Source organism: Aethina tumida, chromosome 5 (genome assembly GCF_024364675.1).
Source record: "Aethina tumida isolate Nest 87 chromosome 5, icAetTumi1.1, whole genome shotgun sequence".
NCBI lineage: Eukaryota > Metazoa > Arthropoda > Insecta > Coleoptera > Nitidulidae > Aethina > Aethina tumida.
The window spans coordinates 12,241,846-12,267,299 of record NC_065439.1 but is presented as its reverse complement, the minus strand read 5'-3'; the positions used below and the strand labels follow the sequence as shown (position 1 = coordinate 12,267,299).

Here is a 25,454-nt window from a genome sequence, read left to right as displayed (position 1 = left end):
ACAATTAACCTTTGATTGATCATTGTTTTAATTTAAGAGTTTTAATAGTTTTCCTCTAATTTAAGGTTTTACTCAGTGATCAATCAATTGTTTGTCTTAGAATTTTCTTAGTTAATTGACTTTTAAATCTTGTTTTGTCTATATTTCGTTTGTTACTCTCTTTCATTTATCTTTACCAACCATTTTATTAAGTTCATTCTACAGTTTTTGTTAAGTTACTTGATAATTTTCGTGTTTGGGTCTCAATTTTTATATGTTTTACTATTAAACTTTGATTATTTTCATGTCACTGGTATTTAAAAGTTTTAATATTTTTCACTATTTTAATGTTATGATCAGTGTTCAATCAATTGTTTAACATCCAATTTTCTTAATTTATTGACTTTGTCTTTGTTTTGTTTGTTACTCTTTCATTTATCTTTAGCAACCACTTTATTAAGTTCATTCTAGAGTGTTTGTTAATTTACTTGATAATTTTCGTGTTTGAGTCTTCTCACCATTTCAATGTTTTACAATTAAACTTTGATTAATCATTTTCATCTCATTGGTATTTTAAAGAGTTTTAATATTTTTTCCCTATTTTAATGTTTTGATCAGTGTTTAATCAATTGTTTGCCTTCGAATTTTCTTAGTTTATTGACAAATGTCTAGTTTACACTTTGTTTCGTTTGTTATCCACTTTCATTTCTTTATCAATCATTTTATTGACTTCATTCTAAAGTTTTTGTTAATTTACTTGATATTTTTTGTGTTTGATCTCAACTTTTCTATATTTTAAAATTAACCTTTGATTATTTTCATCTCTCTGTTAGTGTAGAGAGTTTTAATAGTTTTTCTCTATTTTAAGGTTTTGCTCAGTGATTAATCAATTGTTTGCCTTAGAATTTTCTTAGATTATTGACTTTTATTTATATCTAGTTTTGTTTTTGTTTCGCTTGTTATTCTCTTTCATTTATCTTTAGCAACCACTTTATTGAGTTCATTATAGAGATTTTGTTAATTTACTTGATAATTTTCGTGTTTGGGTCTCAATTTTTCTATGTATTATAATTAAACAATGATTGATCATTCTCATCTCACTGCTATTTTAGAAAGTTTTAATATTTTTTCTCTATTTTAATGCTTTGATCAGTGTTTAATCAATTGTTTGCCTTATTTTATTGACTAATGTTTAGTTCTGTTTTTGTTTCGTTTGTTATCCACTTTCATTTATCTTTATCAATTTCTTTATTGACTTCATTCTAAAGTTTCTGTTAATTTGCTTGATATTTTTTAGGTTTGATCTCAACTTTTCTATATTTTAAAATTAACCTTTGATTAATCATTTTTAACCATCTGTTGGTGTAGAGGTTTTAATAGATTTTCCTCTATTTTAAGGTTTTATTCAGTGATCAATCAATTGTTTGCCTAAGAATTTTCGTAGTTTATTGAGTTTTATATCTAGTTTTGTCTTTATTTTGTATGTTACTCCCTTTCATTTAGCTTTAGCAACCACTTTATTAAATTCATTTTAAAGTTTACTGTTGTCTTTGTTTCGTTTATTTTTATCAATCACTTTGCTTACTTCATTCTACAGTTCTTGTTAATTAACTTAATATTTCATCCTTTGTAATCAAAGTTTGTCTCATTTCACTTTTCTGATAGTGTTGTTTTAATATTTGTCTTTCATTTTAACGTCTTGCATTAGTTGTTTGTCTTTGAATTTTTTACTTTATTGATTTGTATGCTTAGTTTTATCTTTATATCTGTTACACTCCTTCATTGATCTTAAACTCTTGTTTGACTTCATTCTGAAGTACCTGTTAATTGGCTTGATTTCCTTATTTAGATCTTAAGTTCTCCGTGTCTTGTAATTAAAGTTAATTTCTCATCTTATCCCTTTTTAAAATTAATAAGATTAATCTTATATTTTAACATCTTAAACCCTGCTCCATTAATAGTTTTTACCCCTTAATGTTTCTTTATTTTTAATCTTTTGACTAGTAATTTTCTTCATTCTGCTATTCTGTTTTTATTATAATGTCTTTTACGGTTTGATTTTAGGTCAAAAATTTCTACAGATCGTAAAAAATAATTTGTACATGAGCACATAAAACTAATTTCATTACTCAGCACAAATAAAAGTATTTGTGAGAGTAAAGACAAGGCACAAGCTCGTCCGAAACTCGTTTTTGAACAGGTAGCACACTTTTGATCCGATCTAAACCGTAGAAACACACAAAACTACTAGTTTTTCAGTATGCGACGATTTTTTATGTAAATAATGTGTCCAGTTTTCGATGTCAACGAACCGAAAACGGTCTTCAGACGGATTAATCCGGCGTTATGCGTCCACTCGTATTAATTAGAATCGATTTCGGTCGGTTGAAATAATATTACGCATATCGTGTTTGTGCACACGTCAGTTCAATTACCGCAACTAGAGTGTGTAAAATAATCTCGTGTCTCGCGTATCGTATATCACACAAAACCTGGCGTCCATTTTTACATATGAATTTCTAAATCTCTTCGGTTCTCACACATGTAAAACATAATTTGTTTTTTAATCGGCAACGTATTAATTAGAAATATGTTACGTCCATATTAACACACTTTTTTCACGTTTTACATTTGCATGTTAATATGTTTAATTGTCGCATACATAATTTCGTTCGGCTACTTTCTTTCAAAAACGACCTGAAACAGGTAAAACTAGTTTACATAATAGAAATTTAACGCGGCCGTATCGTATTTATTCTCGCCTTTTCCCTGCTCTTGCAAAACCATTCGGACAAAAGTACGTGTCAAGTAAAAAAAATTAATACAATGGTTTTGTGTATCAGATAAGCCCGGATACAGTTATATAATGTTTACATGAGAAAAAACCAACGTATCTGGATGAAAATCTTTATTTTAAATTAAAAAATTAATGCGGGAAGCGCTTTAATTGTATCAGTGATTCTCACGAGTTTTTTTGAAATGAATATGTTTTATTTGTGTTATGTGTATTGAGGGAAAACTTAACAGGTGCAGCTATTAAATGGCTGACTATAGACATAAGGGAAAACGTCAAAAATGTACCAGATTTATTTGTGTGAGGAGAAAGTACATTTTTAATGATTGATTTGTGACTCATAAATATTAATTTTGATAATAAAGTACTGAAGCAACAACACAAATATCATTCTGATTCTCCTTGTTAATTACTAAATTTAAAAACAAATAAGTGAATATTGCAAAGTATGAAAGTTTCAAGTTGTAAATCCTAATGTGACAAACTTTCTCAAAATGTACACGGTAATAAAATTGATATTGACAATAAAAACCAAAAAAATCACATTAAATATGATATTAAGAAATGATAAAACCTATAAAATAAATAACACTACTTTGCAGTAAAAATATAGAAATTTACTTTTACATATTTTAGGGTAATATGACAAATTGTGTTTTTTAGTTCATAATTTTACTTAATGCTTAGTGAAATGAATTATTCTGTATGGTTTATTTTATGGGTTTATTGAAACTGTTGTGTTGGTTGATTAATATTTTTATGTACCAGAAATTTATACATTAATTTTTATTGATTACATTTGAAATATGGATTTTAGGGTAATTCGATTGTGATAAATACAAACATTTAACAATTATTTTCGTATTGTTTAGTTTCATACTTGTCCCCACTTCTGTCTTCTCTTTCTAACTTTTGTATTATTTCCTTCTCTTCACTATTTTCTTCTATTTTCTCTTCTCCATTCTCTCTTTTCTTATCATCTGTCATCTCTTCCTTCTCTTCTCTTCCCTTCTTTCTTTTCACTTCTCTTTCTTCTTCTCTCTTCTCCACCCTTCTTTCTTCTCTCATCTCTTCCTTCTTCTCTCTTCCGTCTTCTCTCTTATCTTCCCTTCCTTCTTCTCTTCCCTTCTTTTTTCTCTTTTCTCTTCTCTTCCTTTATCTCTCTTTTCTTTCCTTCCTTGTTCTCTCTTCTCTTTCCTTTTTTTACTTCCTTCTTCTCTCTTATCTTCTCTTCCGTCTTCTCCCTTATCTTCCCTTCCTTCTTCTCTTCCCTTCTTTTTTCTCTTTTCTCTTCTCTTCCTTTATTTCTCTTCTCTTTCCTTCCTTGTTCTCTCTTCTCTTTCCTTTTTTTACTTCCTTCTTCTTTCACCTCTCTTCTCTTCCCTTCCTTTTTCTCTCTTCTCTTCTCGCCTTTCTTCTCTTTTTTTTTTCTCTTCCTTCATCTCTCTTCTCTTCTCTTACCAGCATGAGGTACTCCAATTAATCGTAGATAAACATAGCAAAAATTACGTACTGGTGGATATCAAAACAAATAATTAGCTCGGTTTGTTCAACATTGTCAAGAAATCTAATTATTTTTGAACGATAGTGACATCAAATTCAGATTTGAAGATAAAACTTGCTTTGACAATGACCGCTTCTATTTCTATCTACAAAAAAATTGAATTTTGAAAAATTGTTTGAGTTCATTCTTTATCTTATTCAACTATCTGATGGATTGAAAAGATACTTTCCCCATACTGGTAATGATGAAAAACAGATTCGTAACCCGTTTATGGTCACAAATATGAGCAATAATAATAATAATTTAAGCATTAAGCAACATGAATCGTTGTTTCAATATATTTTTCAATGATATTTGGGTGATAAGACAAGAAGAATCCTCAAAGCTCTTTTTGCCATTCGTGATAGTTTATCTAAGAGTAAGTAGAAATACAAGAATTTTAAGAATTTTTGACAAAATAAGTATCTTTTTTTGTTCAATTTCTTAAAGAAGTTTGAAAATTTAATAAAGGTATGTGGAACTATGAGTATAAGTTTGAATTTCAAATAATAAGTAATACTAATATTCCAAGTGAACCAATATCGGATAAGAAATGAAAATCAACAATCAATATTTAAATTTACCGTTATATATCTTAATATTTCATACATTTGAAATGTATAAAGAGCTTTTAGTTTTATGTTTTCTTCAACTCTCTTTTGCTCCTTCTTGAATCTTGAATATCTTCTTTTCTATTTCAGTCATGTGTTGTCAAACCTTTCACATTGTTCATCACTTTGACCACCTAGATTTCCGAAGAATAGAAAATGAATTTTAATAGTTTTATTTGAATTTGGAAATCGAAATTGAATTGGTATGAAAATGTCTTAGAATAAATGAGAATTAATTGAAACATTATGACTTGTACATACCAATTGGAACATTTGTATTATACCAAAAATTTATTAACCCGAAAAACACTCATTTTTAAAATATCAACTACAATTTACTTTTTGATAATATGCGAAAATTTTTTTAATTTTAAATTAAATGTAATAATTTTTATTTAATTTTAAATTAAATATTTTATTATTTTTTTAATTTTAAATTAAATATTTTATTATTTTTTTAATTTTAAATTAAATATTTTATTTAATTTTTATTTAAATTAAATATTTTAATATTATAGCCATTGTTTATCACCTTAACCTGTATGAGTGAAGTAAACTTATACACTGTTTTCTTATTCTTTTTAGTACAACATTTTTATTTCGTATATGATCTTAGCCTTGGACTTGAAATACTATAATCTATTAGAAATGTATTCTTGACAGACTGACTGACATACTGAAATAAATTACGAAAATAGCAAGTGAGTGAAAATTGACAAAATTGCATTAAATTTAAACTTTCTTCAACTGTCACTCAGTTATTTTTCTTCTGAATGAGAGGAATTAGGTATGGTTGGATGCATCATTTAATCACCTTTCTAACGAAATATTAATAATCTTGATCCGACTTGCCGGTTAATCCCTAATGGAGTCGATTACCGGAGTAATTTAACCAATTCTAAACATAATTTAGATTCAGCTTCCTCAGTCGATTACTGTATTTTGTCTTTATAATGAAGCAGGGACTAAAATTTAGTTAAATTGTCACGAAAAGCAGGGAGAATTTTACTTGAAAACTTTCAATATTCTTTTTGTCTAATCGCTCAAAAATCAAACAATTAAATCAACTTATAATAGTTGAATAAGAGTTTCGTATCCAGTTTTTTGAATTACCGATATCAAGAAAGTACTTTTTTAGTTCACAAGGTCCTACATAAGATGAAGAGCAGCTTCAGTTTCCATTGTTAAGTGTTAGGGGATAAAAGTCATCCAGAAAGTGAACACGCCGCATGGGGAACCTTGCGTAGAAGCATTCATTAAGACAAATGGAACATCAGCTAAATACTTCCCTTTAAACTTAGTTTCATCTACAATCTTAAGTTCACCAAACTGCCTTTTGATAATCTCCATTACGTAAATAGTGAATATAATTTTTGTGTTTATCACACTCGACTTACTATAAAAACAAAAGAAAATTTCCATATTCCAAAAGTATTAATAAAAATTTAATTAACGTAGAAATTCTAGATACATAAAATTCTTAAAACAACAAACACGACAATTACAATATACCCATTAAATAAACCATAATGTCACAAATGTACTTGAATACCTAACAAAGATTTTATGCTATTGAATTTCCAGACGTTCAAACATTAAAAAAACGATACGACACTATTTATTATAATTAATCCTTGCTGTACATGGAAACAACATTTTACTACAGATTTCCTGCTCTTCCTCGTTCAATGAATGCGAATGGTTACCTTGAAAGACGCATTTTATATGCATATTTATTTTTGCAGTGACTTCTCGAAACTGAACAAAGATGACATCTACCATAACAATGAGCTAGCATTCCGGGTTGCGGAGCAGTATTTGGGAATCCCCGCACTATTGGAACCGGAGGACATGGTTGAGTACACCGTTCCGGATCGTCTTTCCATTTTGACGTACCTTTCGCAGTTTTATCAGGCGTTCGGAGTCTCAGGTAAGAATTAAATTTTTAACGACATATCGGTGTGGTTTTTACCCGGGTGGGGTTATAATTTTGTGTCACTGGCTTATCAATGCGGTATTTGAAACTTCCTCCGATAATTTCGTTCGTTATGCTCAGTTGTTGATTGTTGTGTAGAGGTATGTAGATTGTTTCATTTGTGAACGAGGAAATATTGTTAGGCTTTTCATAATTTCGCGATTTAGATTCGCTATCAATTTTTTCCGGACGTTTTATTTTTTATCGTATGAACGAGATAAGCCAGAAAAAACTGTCGGAGGCAGAACGTTATTTACGTTTTCGATTTCGTTAAAAGCGACTCCTCCATTGTCCTTTATGGGCGGATAAATTTTTGATATAATTCAATCTGTTTGTTTCGCTTTATTTGTATCTTGTTTGTGATTTATTTCGAATGGGGGAAAGTACCATAAATTCTAACTGTATGACATATTCAGTAGGCAATTACTATTTCTGGAGCTTAATTCTTAATTCTTATTTTATAATTTTTTGAGACTTGGAGCTTATTCCAGTACATATTTTGTAATTTTATTAATTTATTTTTTTTTTTTTTTTTGAAAGAGAATAAAGTTATATGATTTATTTTTTAAGCTTTAAATTATTTTCTTTATTTTAAAATTAATATCTAGATTTTTGTTAGTATATTTTATTGGTTCATATTTTAGTAAATAATAATTTTTATTACTCTTTCTATAAAACTTTTTTGTCCCTTCTGAAAGAGGAAAATGTCATAAATTTATTTTTAAAGGTTTAGATTTTTGTTACTATATACTATTAGTACATGTTTTACTAAACAATAATTATTATTTTTCTGTAAAACCCACTTTACAATTGATTGAGTTTGTGAAGCTTATTTCAGAACATACTTTGTAATTGTTTGTTCCTTCTGAAAGAGGAAAAGGTCATCAATTTTATGTATTCTTAAAGGTTTTTTTTCATTAGTTCTTAATTTTAAAACTAATATTTAGATTTTTGTTACTATATTCTATTAGTACATGTTTTAATAAATAATAATTAATATTTTTTCTGTAAAACCCACTTTACAATTGATGACTTTGTGGAGCTTATTTCAGAATATATTTTGTAATTTTTTGTTCCTTCTGAAAGAAGAAAATGTGATCAATTTTATTTATTCTTAAAGCTTTTTTCTTTTTCATTATTTTTTTAATTTTAAAACTAGTATCTAGATTTTTGTTACTATATTCTATTAGTACATGTTTTAATAAATAATAATTAATATTATTTTTTCTGTAAAACCCATTTTACGATTGACTTTGTGGAGCTTATTTCAGAACATATTTTGTAATTTTTTGTTCCTTCTGAAAGAAGAAAATGTCATAAATTTTATTTATTCTTAAAGCTTTTTCTTATTCATTATTTTCTTGATTGTAAAATTAATATTTATATTTTTGTTACTCTATTCCATTAGTACATATTTTAGTAAATAATAATTGTTATTACTATTTCTGTAAAATCCACATTACAATTTATTGAGTTTGTGGAGCTTATATCACAATATATTTTGTAAATTTTTATTCCTATTGAAAGAGGAAAATGTCATAAATTTTATTTATTCTTAAAGCTTTTTCTTTTTCTTTATTTTCTTAATTCTAAAATTAATATATAGATTTTTGTTACTATATTCAATTAGTACTTGTAATAGTAAATAATAATTATTACTTTTTCTGTAAAACCCACTTTACAATTTATTTAATTTGTGGAGTTTATTTCAGAACATGTTTTGTAATTTTCTGTTCCTTCTAAAAGAAGAAAATGTCATAAATTTTATTTAGTCCTAAAGCTTTTTCTTTTTCATTATTTTCTTGATTGTGAAATTAATATTTATATTTTTGTTACTCTATTCCATTAGTACAAGTTTTAGTAAATAATAATTATTATTACTTTTTCTGTAAAATCCACATTACAATTTATTGAGTTTGTGGAGTTTATTTCACAACATATTTTGTAATTTTTTGTTTCTGCTGAAAGAGGAAAATGTCATATATTTTATTTATTCTTAAAACTTTTTCTTTGTCATTATTTCCTTAATTCTAAAATTAATATATAGATTTTTGTTACTATATTCTATTGGTACATGTTTTATTATATAATAATTATGATTTCTTTTTCTGTAAAACCCACTTTACGATTGACTGAGTTTTTGGAGCTCATTTCAGAACATATTTTATAATATTTTGTTCCTTCTAAAAGAGGAAAATGTGATAAAGTTTATTTATTCTTAAAGCTTTTTCTTTTTCATTATTTTCTTAATTCTAAAATTAATATTTTTGTTACTATATTCAATTAGTACATGTAATAAATAATAATTATTACTTTTTCTGTAAACCCACTTTACAATTTATTGAATTTGTGGAGTTTATTTTTCTGTTCTTTTGAGGGTCAATGTCATAATTATTAAACATAGTTTTTTATTGAATATTAAATTTTCATCAATTCTCTAATCCTCCTTAGTTTGATTATTTTATTATTAGAAGATTTTGTTAAAATTTGTGCTTACATTTAAATATATTATTGTAATAATAATAAATTAATAAATTATTTAAAAATATATTGTGCAATTTCATTTAATTATTAATATTATTGTTATTAACCTTTTTAAAAATTCAGCTTAATGTAATTCATTCTCTCGTTAAATCATTGGAACAAAACCACATAATTAAAACCGGGTGTGTCTCATAACATACGATCGAACTCAAACAAGCATAGTAGCACCCATATTTAACGTAATTTACGATAATAGTTTAATAATTTTTTTCTCGCAACGCGCCCGAACTTTCACAGACACGAAAAATCGATAATATATTTTGCTAAACTGTCGATTAGCGTTACACACCTCAGTTTCGGCGATTTATACACCGCAGGATATTACTTAACGTTACAAATCGAATTAACGAATTGGGCAAGCACCAGATGATCAATAAATATGTTATATGGAGGCACAGAGTACAAAAGAGAAAATAACATTAATATTAATTGATTTCTAGTTATCCGCTGACCGATTTATGTAATGGCGATTTATTTTTCGGTTTCACCGGTCCACTTTCGATTACTTTGTTCTCGTGCAACGGGAACCAGTTCCATTGCACCGAAACAATGCCGGCATCGTGTTCGATTGGCAATTGAAAAGCGGCGAGACGGCATGCAAAAATTGATGAATAATTAAATAGCCGTGTGTACGGCGTCAGATTACAAGATATCCAACCTTAGAAATCATGTCGTAAAACGTACTCTTCCTCGATCATTTAAGCCGTGTTATTGCCGGGCGTTCGATTAATTGCCGCGTATAGGAAGCAGCGATTTGCATATAAATTTTCGCCTCCGTCGCATCCTGGTCATGGGTTTTGGGGCGATTCCATTCGGTGCACCGCGTTAGCGGAGGGTTTCGCCGTTTCGGGTGGCCCGGCATGGGTTCGATTGACGTGGAGGCGGCTTTGTGCCGTACACAATGCAGACAAAAAAATAATATATTGGCCAATGAATGATATTACAAAATCGTGGCAGTAAATGCTAATTTTATGTGCACAATAAACTAACTTTGACTTTTATTGCGGCCGGATAAATCGGTGAATACTCGTCTGTAATTAGTCGGATTGTTCTCTTGGAATTTTTGCAATTTGGTTTGCACAATAGGTTCGAAGTCGTAAGCGAAGATTTATTAACACCTGATCATTTTTTTGCAATTTTTATTATGCAAGGTTTCTTTGAAATTGTTATTTGCATGGGTGAGGCAATATTTATCAATTAACTAATACATCTCGCCTATAAAGCCTATTTTTACTGCAAGAAAAATATTATAAAAACAAGATACGACTTTGAAAAATATGGTGTCTTAAGAAAATTACGAAAAATTCTAAGATAATTTACAAAATTTGAGATATCTTACAAAATGGTAAAAAAAGAATTTCATCATAATAAATATAATATTTTTAAGATAATTTGCTCTTTACAAGAATTTCAGGGGAAAAAATGATTAAATTTTAGTAAAAAAATGAAGAAAAGTTTATATATTTTAAAGTTTTATATGTCCCACACCATTTAGAATTTCAAAATTTCATAAAATGTTAAAAGTGAAAATAATTTTCAAGGTCACATAAATTTTAGAACAAAAATCATCAAATTTTGTACATAAAATATTTAATATAAATAAAAGAATTGTTGAAAAAAGTTGATTTTTTTTAAAGAAGAATATAAAAAAATATTTCTAACAATGTTGCGAAATATTTGATATGTTATCAAACATGTTTTGAGAATAAATATCGTAAAGTAAAAAATTCTGTGTGATAATTTTAACATTGTTCAAAATATTTTACAAAACTTTAATAACAAAAAATGATGTCATAATAATAAAAATTTATTGTTAATGTAAAAAATATGTATATTTTTTCATGTCATATAATTTTTTTAGCAAATTTTGAAAAATTTGAAATTTTTAAATTTCAAAAGGTCAAAAATAAAATAGTTTTCGAGATCTCATAAATTTTATAACAACAATTATGAAATTTTGTAAATAAAATATAAAATATTTTCTTTTAAAAAATTAACTTTTTTAAAAGAAAATTGTAAAAATATTCAAAAATCTTGAAATCCCCAAAAAGCAAGGTTTTATCATAATAAAAAAAAGTTATGTTTTTAAAATCGAGATAAATTATAAGATCACAACAATTTTATACACAATTTTTTCTAAGAATGTTTGATATGGCCGTAAAGTAAAAAGTACAAAAAATCAGAATTTCATAATAATAAAAATTTATTGTTAATGTAAAAAATATATTTTTTTTTAGATTTTTTTAAAAATTTCAAAATTTCAAAAGATCAAAAATAATTTTCAAGGTCAAAATTATGAAATTTTGTATATGAAATATAAAATAATAGTTAAAAAATAGTTTTACAAGTTAATTTTTTAAAATAAAATGTAAAATTATTCAAAATTTTTAAAACAACCAAAAATTAAGATTTTATTTTATTATCTTTTAAAATATTATCTTATTAAAATATTATTAATATAAAAAGTTATGTTTTTCAAAGTAAAATAAACTGTAAGGTGACAAAATAATTTTGGACAAAAAAAGTTATGAAATATGTTTAGAGAGTAAATATCGTAAAGTAAAAAATTCTGTGTAATAACATTCTTCAAAATATCTGAAAAAGTATTAAAATTGCTGTAATACAAAAAATCAGGATTTTCTCAAAGTTTGAGAAGACTAAAAATAAAATAATTTTCAAGGTCATAGAAATTTTGAGACAGAAATCCTGAAATATTACAAAAATCCAAAATTTGCGTGTCAAAATATTCTTTTTAAGATTAATTAAAAGTGCCAAAAATCATAATAAAAAAATATGAATGTAAAAAAAATAATATTTTCAGACAAGATAATTTACAAGAATATCACAATTAGGGACAAAATCATGAATTTTTTGTAAATTTTTATAAAATTTTATAATTTTAAGGGCACACTAGCATCATTCCTAAATTTTATTGTGAAGATTGAAATTTTTATATAAAAATTCATATATTTTGCTTGGAACTATTACAAAACTTCAAAAATTGAGATACAGGTTCATTAAAATTTCTTATAAAATGATAAAATAGGACATAAGATCAAAAACTTTTTTTATAAAATTAGAAAATAGAATTTTTATTTAATTAATTTAATTTTAATAAGAAATCTACATTTCTTATAAGATATAAGTCATGAAGATTGTTAAAAAACAAAAGGGGCATGATGTGAAATATATGTTATCAAAATTAAAATTCTCTACAAAATTTGAATATCTTCAAAACAAAAATAAATGTAAACTTTGAAAAAAATTGTCAATTTGTCCCACCTTTGAAGAAAATAAAACTAATCACCACAAATAAATACCTAAAGAAGATAAAAAAAACATAAAAATTAATTATAAAAAGTATTAAAATATGTATTTAAATTTAGAATGAAATGCAAATTACCTTATATTAGTTCTCATCAAACACAAAACGAAGAATAAAGTGGAAAAATATCCAATATGATAAAAACGTTATCTCCATAACCGTATAGTTAATTTCAGCAAAATTGCATCTTAATTGCTCTATTAATATTAACAGATAGTGTTCGTTTTCTAATCGAACGGTTTTACCGTTGGTTTTTAATGACATGTGGCTCAATTAGCGAGACGTGCAGCAAAAGAACGACCGTCGCCGTCACCATCGGCAGAAATTCAAATTAATTTCGTTTTTGTCCTTTTTGGCCATGCTCGCCTGGCTATTAATTGCGTAATGTGAGATGTTTAAGTAATTACACTGCGATCACGGGTCGTTCCACCAGGAAATCTTCAAACTGCACATTCGGGATGAGTTCTCTTCGGTGGACATCAAAGTCGAAGAGAAAATATTGTTTGTACGTATTTGCTCCTAACGGTAAGACGATATCATCGATCGCGTTCGAACTAGTACCATTGTTGTTTCCACAACCGTTGGCGGTTTCGATTCACAAAACGGCTGAACAAAAGGGGCGCCGATATAGAAATGTTACATTTCTATTAACTGCCTGTCCGGCAACGTGCTTATTAAAATCGTTCCCGTTAATCTCATTTTTGTCTTTACTATTTCCTCATGGGATAAGGAAAGGTAAATCTTTGTCCAAAGTATTAGAAAAATGTTGTCAATTCTTCTATAACCATTTGTATCAATGTAATAAGTATAAGAGACAAGTACCAAAAGCTATTTTACCCATTTCTTTATGTATTAACTAGTAATACATACTATTTCTTAACTGTTGTCTAATTTTTAATAAATATACGAAAAAATCACATTAAATCAGCTAGAAGTTTATTATGTGGTAACAAAAAATTAATATGCACCAAGACGTTGGAAGAACAAAGATTGTTGTCAATGCTTCAATAATCACATTCAATACATTCAGAGAATCACATAAAAATAACCAGAAGTCTAACAAACTGAATGTGACAATATTGTTCATTTATCCGTGGGATAAAAAAAATCAATACTGGCCCAAAACATTGGAAGTAGTAAGACTGTTGTCAAATCTTCAGTAACCACTTAAGAAAATCGCATAAAAATAATCTAATGTATACGAGTTTGAGCGTGATAATATTACCCATTTACCCTTGGGATAATCTAGACAAGTAATACTGATCCAAAACATTGGAATAACGAAGACTGTCGTTAAATCTACATTATGTACTTCAGAGAATCACATAAAACAACCAAAAGTGTAAAAAAGTGAGTGTGACAATATTGTCCATTTATCCCTGGGATAACGAAAAATTAATACTGACCCAAAGCATTGAAAGTAGTAAAACTATCGTCAAGTCTCCGATAGCCACTTGAGAGAATCGCATAAAGATAATCAAAGTTGAGGGTGAAAATCTTACCCATTTATCTATGGGATAATCGAAAATAGAAATATTGGCCCAAAACATTGGAATAATGAAGACTGTCGTTAAACCTTCATTATGTACTTCAGAGAATCGCATAAAACAATCAAAAGTGTAACAAAGTGAGTGTGACAATATTCCCCATTTATCCCTGGGATAAAGAAAAATCAATACTGACCCAAAACATTGGAAGTAGTAAGACTGTAGTCAAGTCTCCAATAACCACTTGAGAGAATCGCATAAAGATAATCAAAGTTAAGTGTGAAAATATTACCCATTTTTCTATGGGATAATCGAAAAAAGAAATACTGGTCCAAAACATTGGAATAATGAAGACTGTCTTTAAATCTTCATTATGTACTTCAGAGAATCGCATAAAAACAACCAAAACTGTAACAAAATGAGTGTGACAATATTCCCCATTTATCCCCGGGATAAAGAAAAATCAATATTTGCCCAAAACATTGGAAATAGTAAAACTGTCGTCTAGTCTCCAATAACCACTTGAGAGAATCACATAAAGACAATCAAAGTTGGGTGTTAAAATCTTACCCATTTATCTATGGGATAATCAAAAAGAGATATACTGGCCCAAAACATTGGAATAATGACGACTGTCGTTAAATCTTCATTATGTACTTCAGAGAATCGCATAAAACAACCAAAAGTGTAACAAAGTGAGTGTGACAATATTGCCTATTTATCCCTGGGATAACGTAAAATCAATACTTGCCCAAAACATTGAAAGTAGTAAGACTATCGGCAAATCTCCAATAACTACTTGGGAGAATCGCATAAAGATAATCAAAGTGTGAAAATCTTACCCATTTATCTATGGGATAATCGAGAAAAGAAATATTGGTCCAAAACATTGGAAGAATGAATACTGTCTTTAAATCTTCATTATGTACTTCAGAGAATTGCATAAAACAACCAAAAATGTAAAAAAGTGAATGTGACAATATTGCCTATTTATCCCTGGAATAACGAAAAATCAATACGGACCCAAAACATTGAAAGTAGTAAGACTATCGTCAAGGCTCCCAATAGCAACTTTAGAGAATCGCATAAGATATTCAAAGTTGAGTGTGAAAATCTTACCCATTTATCTATGGGATAAATGAAAAAAAATATATACTGGCCCAAAACATTGGAATAAAGAAGACTCTGTTTAAATCTTCATTTTGTACTTCAGAGAATCGCATAAAAACAACCAAAACTATAACAAAATGAGTGTGATAAAGAAAAATCAATACTGACCCAAAACATTGGAAATAGTAAGACTGTCGTGTAGTCTCCAATAACCACTTCTATGGGATAATCGAAAAAAGAAATACTGGCCCAAAACATTGGAATAATGCAGACTGTCGTTAAACCTTCATTATGTACTTCAGAGAATCGCATAAAACAACCAAAAGTGTCACTCACTTTGTTGAGTATGACAATATTCTTCATTTATCTCTGAGATAAAGAAAAATTAATACTGATCCAAAACATTAGAAGTAAGAAGACTGTCAAGTTTTCAATTACCACTTAAGGGAATCGCATAAAACGATCAAAAATGTACGAAGCTGACTGTGATAGTTTACCCATTTATCCATGGTATAATTGAGAGTAGTAATAGTTCAAAATATTGGAAGTACAAAGACTGTAGTCAAGTCTTCAAAAACCACTTGAGAGAATCGCATAAAAACATTCAAAAGTGTAAGAGGTTGAGTGTGATAGTTTTACCCATTTACCCTCGTAATACTGGGCAAACATATTGGAAGAACGAAGACTGTTGTCAAATTTTCAGTAATTATATCATAAAAAAACACCAAAAGTATAAAGCATAAAAACAACCACAAGTGTAAGAGACTGAGTGCCACAACCTTAACGGTTCGATCTTGATCGAGAAAATCGGTCCAGATACGATGCAGAGCAGAGCGGCTTCGCCGTGACCCTGTGAAAGTGCACCAAGCGAAATGCTTTGGCAACATTTAAGTTTTTCACTTTCGGTTTCTAAATGCACTTTTGCGTGTGATTCGTTTTTTTTTTATTATTATTTTTATGTGATATCGATACACCCATTTTTCGATAGACTTTCTTCTCCGTGCAGTGAAAGTTTTTTATGGCTAATAACTAGACGAGTTAGGTGCATCACACCTGTCACCGATTTCTGGAAACCCATTAAATAATAATAAACGTCCGCCAATTGCAAATATTATAATTCGAAACGACGAGGAACCGATTACAGAAACGAGCTCTCCGCTTCAAGAATGACCGGTACCAGTTACTGTAATTGTTTATAATTATTTCGTGTACAAAAACCCGGTCTAATGAACCCCCGAGTCCAATTAAATCGAAAATAAACGAGATCTGCTCCGAATATGGACAGACGTCGTTCCATCATCGGGTGCCGCGAATCTCGATAGGAAATCGAAACGAAAAAGATCAGTTAATCGAGTGTCAAACTGGTAATTAGAACTGGCTTTCACCCGTATCACCTATCTCGAAATCGAAAGTTTTTCCACACTTTCCTCACCTCTTTTTTATTTTATTTTATTTTATAGTCTCGTTGGTTGTATTAACGTGGTGTGAACCTTGGACGAACGGCCAACAAAGAGCAAACAAAACATGCAAGTTAAAGATCGCTTATTCTTGGCCACGCATTCGTTTCACAACGGCTCCGTAATTACAGCTTAACACTCATCGATAGCGATCGACATTTTGCGAACCTTCGCAATAATGAAAAATATATTTTAATTAACATTTGACCCGAAGCGCGTATTAAACCGATAAAACGATTTTTCCTTGGGCTCTCTCGGGTAGATTCCGTCCTTGATTGCGTTGACAAGCCCCGATTTGAAATCGAAAGTGCGTCTGGTTTATTCGTTACACAAACGCAGCTGTTAAAAACTTCTCGTATTTGCATCCTCATAATTGTACGATAATTAACCTTCGTACCATAGATCAAAGCAGAATCAATTTCCTGTCTGTTGTTGTATCAGAGGATTGCATAAGAGGAACCGTTCCCAATACTGTTTCGCACAACCATCGATCTCAATTTAATTACTCAATCGTGTAATAAGGCATTTCCTGCGTGCGAAATATACCAACGTATAATAGTACTTTCGACAAATGGACGCTAATTGGAGACGTGATTAATTTTAGAGACTGTACAACCCATAATCACGTGTTAATTGTACAATGGTACGATCCACCTGTGTTTATTGGTTTATGAAATTCTTGTGTGTACATGGATGTTAATTGTTTTGTTTGTGTTTTGCAATCGATTAACTGAGGAACAATGAAGATTTCCTGAGCATTGCTTCCTTGTTTGGTGTACCTAATTCGATTGTGGGTGGTGAAATTTTATCGTTTTGTTATTGCGACACTCTTAAACTCTTCTTATTCCGATCTGTGACACTCCTTTTTGACTACTTCTAAGTAATTTTTGAGTGCTGAATCCAAAATATTTATTAGATTATTTTATCGAAACTAGTTTTCAACTCACAGTTAAAGTTAACTGCTTTTTTAATTTATTTTAAGCCATAAACTTTGTTATTGTCAATGAATATTTTTTTCAAAAATTTTCACAGATTATTGATGGCCTAATTAAAATGTCTGTAAAGTTACCAATTTTTGGCGTCAATGTGAACCAAAAATCATCCTATAAGAAGTTATAAATACTCCTAAACTTTTCGTTATTCACTCTATTTGTTCATCTTAAAACATCTAAACTTTGATATTTTCAATGAAAATTGAATATTTAAATACCTTTCCATTGTTATAAGTAATCTTTTGCTAGGAGCTTATTTATTACTTATAACTGAAAAATATTTTAATCCAGACAGTCTTTAGTTACTGACTAAAATGTTGGGGAATTGTTAAATCTAACTCAAAGTCACAGTGTTCTTTATTGGGCGTTGATATTTTTGTATCATCTTCTAAAAGAACAAGAAAAATGCTGATGTATGGAATGGGTATTTCTTCAGAATGGGGTGCAGGTCATATTTCTGAAACTAGATATTTATATTTATATTAATAATTTTTGATATTTACAAGAAAAAAAGTAATTGTGTGATAGTTTATGTTCCCTTTGTAATAATTGGTATGGCATATTTTAGGCTCGGTCTCTTTCCCATAAATTGCTTAGAGTATTTAATTTGGTTGGGGGTGGCGAAATTTTCTGTTATTGCAACAATCTCAAACCCTTCTTATTCTCATACATGACCCTTGTTTCTACCCCTGGGTAATTTTTCAGTGCAGAATGCAAAACATGAAGAGAAATTACAGAATTAAATATTTATTTCAAAAAGTTTTTCTTCGTTTATAGAAAAAAGTATTGATTTGAAATTTTTAATTATTTAACCATTTTTGTAATTTATTTTAATCCATCAATTTTGTTATTTTCAATGGATATTTTTGAATTGTAATTATAATGGTTAGTTATACTATGACCTATTATACCTAAACCGAAAAGTTTCTGAGTTAAATTTTTCAAAAAATTTCACGGATTATTAATGGTCTGACTGAAATGTCTGTAAAGTTAGCAATTTCGGGACAAAAAATTAATATTTTGCATTTAAGTGAACTAAGGATCATCCTACAAGAAGTCCTATAAATATTCCTAAATTTTATACATAGTTTTCTTTATTTATGTTTTTGCTTGTACTGTCTTAAAATATCTATAATTTTGTTATTTTCAATGGGACACCACGTATATCTTAACATAATTAAATTGAATGTTTGTATACCTTTCGATTGGTAAAAGCAATCTTTTTCCAAGAGCTGTACATTTATTACTTATAACTGAAAAGTTTAATTTGGACATAAGTAATTCGAAAGACTTCTTTGAGAAGATATGAGATAAATCAGTAGTTGCTGATTAAAATGTTAAGGAATTGTTAAATATAAGTCAAAGTCACTATTTTCTTTATTGGTCGTAGATGTTTTTGTGCTATAGTGATAAAATTTTGTCATTCTGTTATTGCGACACTCTTAAATTCTTATTATTCTCATCTATGACACACTTTTTTAACTACTTGTAGGTAATTTTTGAATCCAAAATCCAAAACATCCATTAAATTGGTTTATCAGAACTATTTTTCAATTCACAGTTAAAATACATAACAAAAATTACAGTATTAAATATTTACTTGTTATTTCCAATGGATATTTTTAAATTGTAAATAAATTGGCTGTATCGTACCCAATAGTTTTTAACTTTTCTTTTTCAAAAATTTTCATAGATTGATGGTTTAACTAATATGTCTGTAAAGTCAGAAATTTTGGAGCAAATAATTAATTTTTGGCATTTAAATACACCAAAGATCATTCTATAAGAAGACATTATAAATACTCAATTTTATTCAGGGTGTTCGTATTTACATTTTATTTTGTACATATTAAAACATCAATAACTTTATTATTTTCAATGAAATACTATATATGTTTTAGCATAATCAAATTGAATATATAAATACCTTTCTATTGGTATAAGCAATATTTTGCCAGATGCTGTACATTTATTATTTATAACTGAAAAGTTTTATCTGGACTTAAGTAATAATTGTCTTCTTCATTTTACGTTGACGTTTTTGAACCTTCTTCCAAAAGCATAAGAAGAATTGTGTTGTGTAAAATAGGTATTTTTTAAAAAGCAGTGTGAGTCTTATTATTGAATTTGAATTTCTAACTATTGTTCATATTAATATATTGATATTTACGTGGGAAAAATACCAGTCATTGGTGATAGTTTATGATTATTCCAATTAATTAATACGCCAAAATTTAAGCACCGTTCCTTTCCTTAAGTTTACTGTCGTTAATGTTCAGCACATGTTTTACATACGAGATTTGTCTATGTCTCAAATGAATGCCAAAGTGCTAAATAAGCCCTATTCTAAATGGTCAGAAATATGTTTTCGGGTGAATGTCATGTTTTATTTCAGTATTTTAACCTAAACATTATCAAAAATGTACACATAGTAATATTATTTGACCTCGGAAGATATTATTATTTTTCTATTTATGCCATTTACAGAATTTTATACAATAACCACTATCCATCTTCAACAAACATTTTTTAAACCAGCAATCAGAAAAATTGTCATTTTGTTAGCCTGTGTACATAATTATATACATCCAATAAATTTATTTATAGCCGTGCATTTCGGATAAATCTGACGTCAGACTTAAAAAACCCAAACATCTCGACGTTGGTCGCCGTCACTGACCCAAACTCACAGTCTATTTTAGAGTACTTATTTTTTTTTGTCGCGGTGATTTACAGTTCGTGTAATCTTTGCAGGCTCAGGCGCCACGAAAATTCCAGCAAAAAGGCCCCAAACCGCCACAGACCACGGCATCGTATCGCCGGCCTCCACAAGTCCCCCGACAAAGGTGAGTACTGCTCGGGTTGTTGTAGATGTAATTGCGATCGTACCACAAAAAACATTTTTGTGATCCGATCAGCTTTTCATGTTCATATTTTTGTGCAATGTTCTGTTTATTTTGCGCTTGATCCATTTTTGTTATGTTTTATTTATTTATTTTTTTTTTTTTTGGTGAAATTGGTGTGAAATGCGTTCTCTTCTGAAACAAAAAAAAATGGTGTACATCAATAATTCGACGTAACATTATTATTATTGTCATAGTCGTAGATTTGTTAGTTTATTTTTTCGTCTACCACACTGTTAAATAAGTACAAATTAACACCTCATTTTTATTTCACATGCTTTTGGGTCTTCTGGTCGGTTCTTTCCTGTACCTTCTTAAGTTACAGCATGCACAACGTCATTATGTTACGTGTGGTGCAGCAGAAACTCCATACTTGTTTCCACATTTTGCCTCAGATTTAGTTTCACACTAAAGTCGTTTTGCATGCTTTTATTATTATGGAAATTTAGTTTTTTCACTTGCATGAGTCTTGTATTTACACACGAATTAACATTTTCATCCTGTCAGTTGCATGCACATTCTTTTGTAAATTGTACGAAGGGTGGTTACAATCAACATGCACATTATACATATAACAACTAAAATTCAGCAAATTCAGCCAGTCCAAAAATAAATTTCATTGGAGATGACGCAACTGAAAACAATTAAATTAAATCCGCTGGCGTAATTGCGATGCAATTATACTTGAACCCGATCCAAGTATGGTGCACCTCCGATTCAATTATGCTTAATATCAATTATAATATGTATAATGTGTGTGGTTTAATGTAACCTCCAGCCATTAAAAATCATTAATCCCAATTATCATAATCGCCCTGCTCTCTAAGTCACTCCGGGCGCGTCTTCTCTTGAGCTTTTGCCGTTGTTGTGTGGGTTCGCTTGCTTGCTTGCTTGCTTGCTTGCTTTCTATATGTGTGTTTTTCTTTTGTGTTTTGTGTACGTGTGTTGTTTTTTTATAAGCTATCGAGTTGCACTAAACAATTTACAATAAACAGTGTGGGTTAGGTTAAAAAGTATTTGTATATGTATTATTATAATCATAGGTTTGTTCATTGTACATACAATATTTTATAATGGATTGTTTTGACACATAATTGTTCCATTGTATTTTAATAAAGAAAACTGTAGGGTGTTAAAAGGTAGAATAGGACATTATTATTAGTTGCTTTCCAAATTTAAGTCACCCAGTTAATGTTAGCTGAGTAACTACTATAGTAGATTTGTTCCTTTAGTTTTAGTTATTAGAACATAAAATCAAATTACTCATGTTTATTACACATTTCATGTTATGTGGTTTTTTAAAAAAAGTAATGGTGTAAGTTTTCATCGTTTTAACACACTTTATATTGACTTTGAAATTAATTATTACCTGTTAAATGTTTTAGTAAAAAAGAGAAAATTACTTTAATGCTGTATCCTACAAAAATTTTTCCACTTATTTGGTTGATACTTAAAAATACCACTTTTGGTGGTTAAAGTAATTATTCTTTTTTTTAATAATTGCAAGATTGAATTGTAAAACATTCACATTTCATGCTTGCTAAATGGTCAGTAAACATTTTTATATCGATGAAAACAGTTATTGCTTTCTCCAAAAGCCTTTTCACCACTTTCCTCGACGCTAATTAGTTTTATCTTCGCAAAAGAAGGAAATCTATGTCCGTTTACCATTAAACTACATCCATTTGCCTTTAACGACATAAATGTGTTATTTCCAAAAACAACCATGTGTTGTTGTTGCACATTGAAAGGACGATAACAACTTAAATTAATAGTAAATCGCATTTCACTGCATATTCATTTACACAATTTTTCACCAAAATTGAAATCAATTAAATACAATGCATGCCGATTATAATAACGTTGCATTGCACAAAAATACAATTGTTTATGTCATGCTTTGTTATGCTTTAACCCACACTGTTTGTTTTCATAGGAAGAAAGTCTGGACATAATAGGCCAGTATAAGCCCGAAATATTTTGCTGAAGGTAATTTCTTCCATTATCATTCCGTCACATTAACAACAATGCTACACGAACAACTTGGTGGTAAAAACCCGTTAATTGTAATCTAAAATCGTTGTTTCCTTTTAGATAACCGCATACACGGGCATAGGTCGATTGCGAAGGGAAACCTGTGCCAAATGTGCTCTACCAGTATTCATAGCTGAACGTTTGAACGTAGGAAAACTGCTCTATCACCGTACGTGTTTCCGTTGTGCGCGCTGCGATTCGCAGCTCACCCTGGCCAACTACTACGAAACGGAGAACAACGAGTTCTGCTGCGAGGTGTGCCCGGACGAGGAGAAGTCTCGTCCCACCTCGGAGCAGGACAAGTGCATGCGACTGAACTTGGACGTGGAGAAGTCTGTGCTCAGCCGTTCCATGAGCGATGAGGAGAAATCCGCCCTGATCCAGACCAAGTACGTCGTCGACGATCCGTACAGTTCTCAGTTCGAACGCGATCTAGAAAAGGACAATAACACTAGTAATTCGGCGTTTAGTAGGGCCAGGAATTTGTTCCTGGACAGTCAATTGAACGATTTCGATTCGGGAACGTGTGAGGTGGAGAAAAGCAACGCGGACAATGATAGTGGTTTTCCTACTGCAAGTGTACATATTGTTAGTGATAGTTTAGAGGATAAGTTAGTTAAAGATGTTGTTACCAAAGAAGATTCTCACGATATTCCAATAGAAGATGATAAGAAGCTTATGACCCCGGATAAGCCTGACAGCATCATTATTACTGAATTTGTATCCGACAAAGTAAATGATAAGAACGACAGCATCGTTAGTTCAGATGGCAGTGTTGTGTTTGTGTCCGAAACCAAACTATCTTTAAATGACAGTGTTGAGTTTGTGGCCGAATATGAAACATCAAATGATAAATCTCCTGACATAGAAATTATAAAAGATGAGCCGGAAACACAGATAAAAGAAGAGCTGGAAACCACTTCCAAAGGGGAAGAAAAAGTAGAACAACCCATTGTACAAGAAGACATTGAAGAAAAGCCTGAAATAACTGAAAAAAATTTAGATAACACTGTAGAAATTGAAGAGGTAGTAGAGGACAAACCAGTGCCTTTAGTAGAAGAAGTAGAGGACAAGAACGACGTGGTACCGGCACTTCCAGAGCCAATAAAACAAGACGACGTCAATAGTGTGCCAGTCGTCCCAAAACCACGTAAAAAGAAGAAAGTTAAAAAGCAGGAATCGTATCCGGAAGATCTGAACCCTTTCGGCGACGATGACTTACCAGCAGACCAATCTGCCACCACTGTAGACGACCCCAAGCCACAAAACACCAGTTTGAATCCTTTCGGCGATGAGGAGGATGAGGAAGAACCAGTGGAGATTAAAAAAAAAGTCATCAAACCCGAAAGAATCACCCTTAATCCATTTTGGACCGATGGCGAGGAAGAAGAAGAGGAGAATCTCAAGAAACCTGTTCCTTCTCCCAGAAGCTCAGTGAGGTAAGATCTTTTATTTGCTAAAGAACGGCGTCTTCCTGTGTTAAATTCCCTATATAAACGCTTTCGACGATTTAGAACAAAACTCAAAAGCTAAGCAAACAATCTAAATCAAATTTTGGGTGTAGATTAATAAATGTTTGATCTTTGACATGACAGAGTCGTAATATTCTTTAATAACAAAGATATTAGTGGCCAAACTTGGGTCATTTTCTACTATGTTTGTACAGCAAATAACTCAAGGAATGAAGTATATTTTGATACATGAAATATGTCATGTCAAAGCTTAAATATGTAACAAGACACAGTTGGTGTCATTTTCTGAAACATGTTTCCACTATATTATGACCATAGTTAGAGTCTCCCGAAAATATGATCCTTTTTTTACAGATTCCCTTTTATAGAGAGTATGATTCCTTTTCTAGTCAACGCCGCCCTTAATTTGTTAATTTCTTCTTGGTAACTGTTCATGGTACTGCTCCTAATATTATCAAAACTATTGTCTTCATAATGAAAACCGTAATTATGTATATGTACATTATGTAGACAATCGAGATACCAACAGAAATGAAGCGAAAATTGAACCACTGGTCAATTTTTGAGCACTTAATCAAAGAGGTCTACGATTAATTAATTACTTCGTGTCTTTCCCGTCGAGTCAGCCTGTATAGATAGATCAGTCAGTCAGACAGTCCTGTAATTACATACGCACACTCATTCTTAACCTCGCCGGTTAAGATATCACAACGAAGGAACTATCACATCCTGGATTAAACTAGTAACTATATTGTGATTGTAATTTTTACTTGTGTCAAAGTGACTGGAAGTATAAAACATGATTTCAAGGTTTGATTCTGATATAATCGCCGAATTTGAGTGCAAAGTGTGCTATCAGTTCATGCGTCCGCCAATTAAGATGTGTTATAATGGTCATTGCTATTGCAATAATTGCTTCGCACGGACGCAATGTTGTCCCGAGTGCAGAGACGTCCGAATGCCTGTCCGTAATTTACAGTTGGAACAGTTGCACGGAGTATTGAGATTCCCCTGTCGTTATATGGATTCGGGGTGCCTTTATGAGGACTCTGGTAGAGTTATCGAAGAACACGAGAAAAACTGCCAATACTCCCCCATACATTGTCCCTTAATATGTTACGGACGTGGTTGTTTATTCATCGGTTCTTATTACGACATGGAGAAACATGTAGCTGAAAACCACGAATTGTTCGATGATTCAAAACGACTAGATAGCTTCAATGAGTAT

General features: G+C 30.0%; 1 protein-coding gene across 2 annotated transcripts in view; it reads left to right on the top strand.

The window, feature by feature from the left end:
• Positions 1–25,454, top strand: part of LOC109601390 (MICAL-like protein 1) — a 61,269-nt gene that overhangs the window by 33,322 nt on the left and 2,493 nt on the right. For both annotated transcript variants that reach the window (XM_020017632.2, XM_049967173.1), the window contains 3 exons: positions 6,673–6,857; positions 20,572–20,663; positions 22,815–24,193. In XM_020017632.2, the coding sequence (XP_019873191.2) occupies positions 6,673–6,857; positions 20,572–20,663; positions 22,815–24,193 (1,656 nt within the window). The remainder of the gene's footprint in view (positions 1–6,672; positions 6,858–20,571; positions 20,664–22,814; positions 24,194–25,454) is intronic.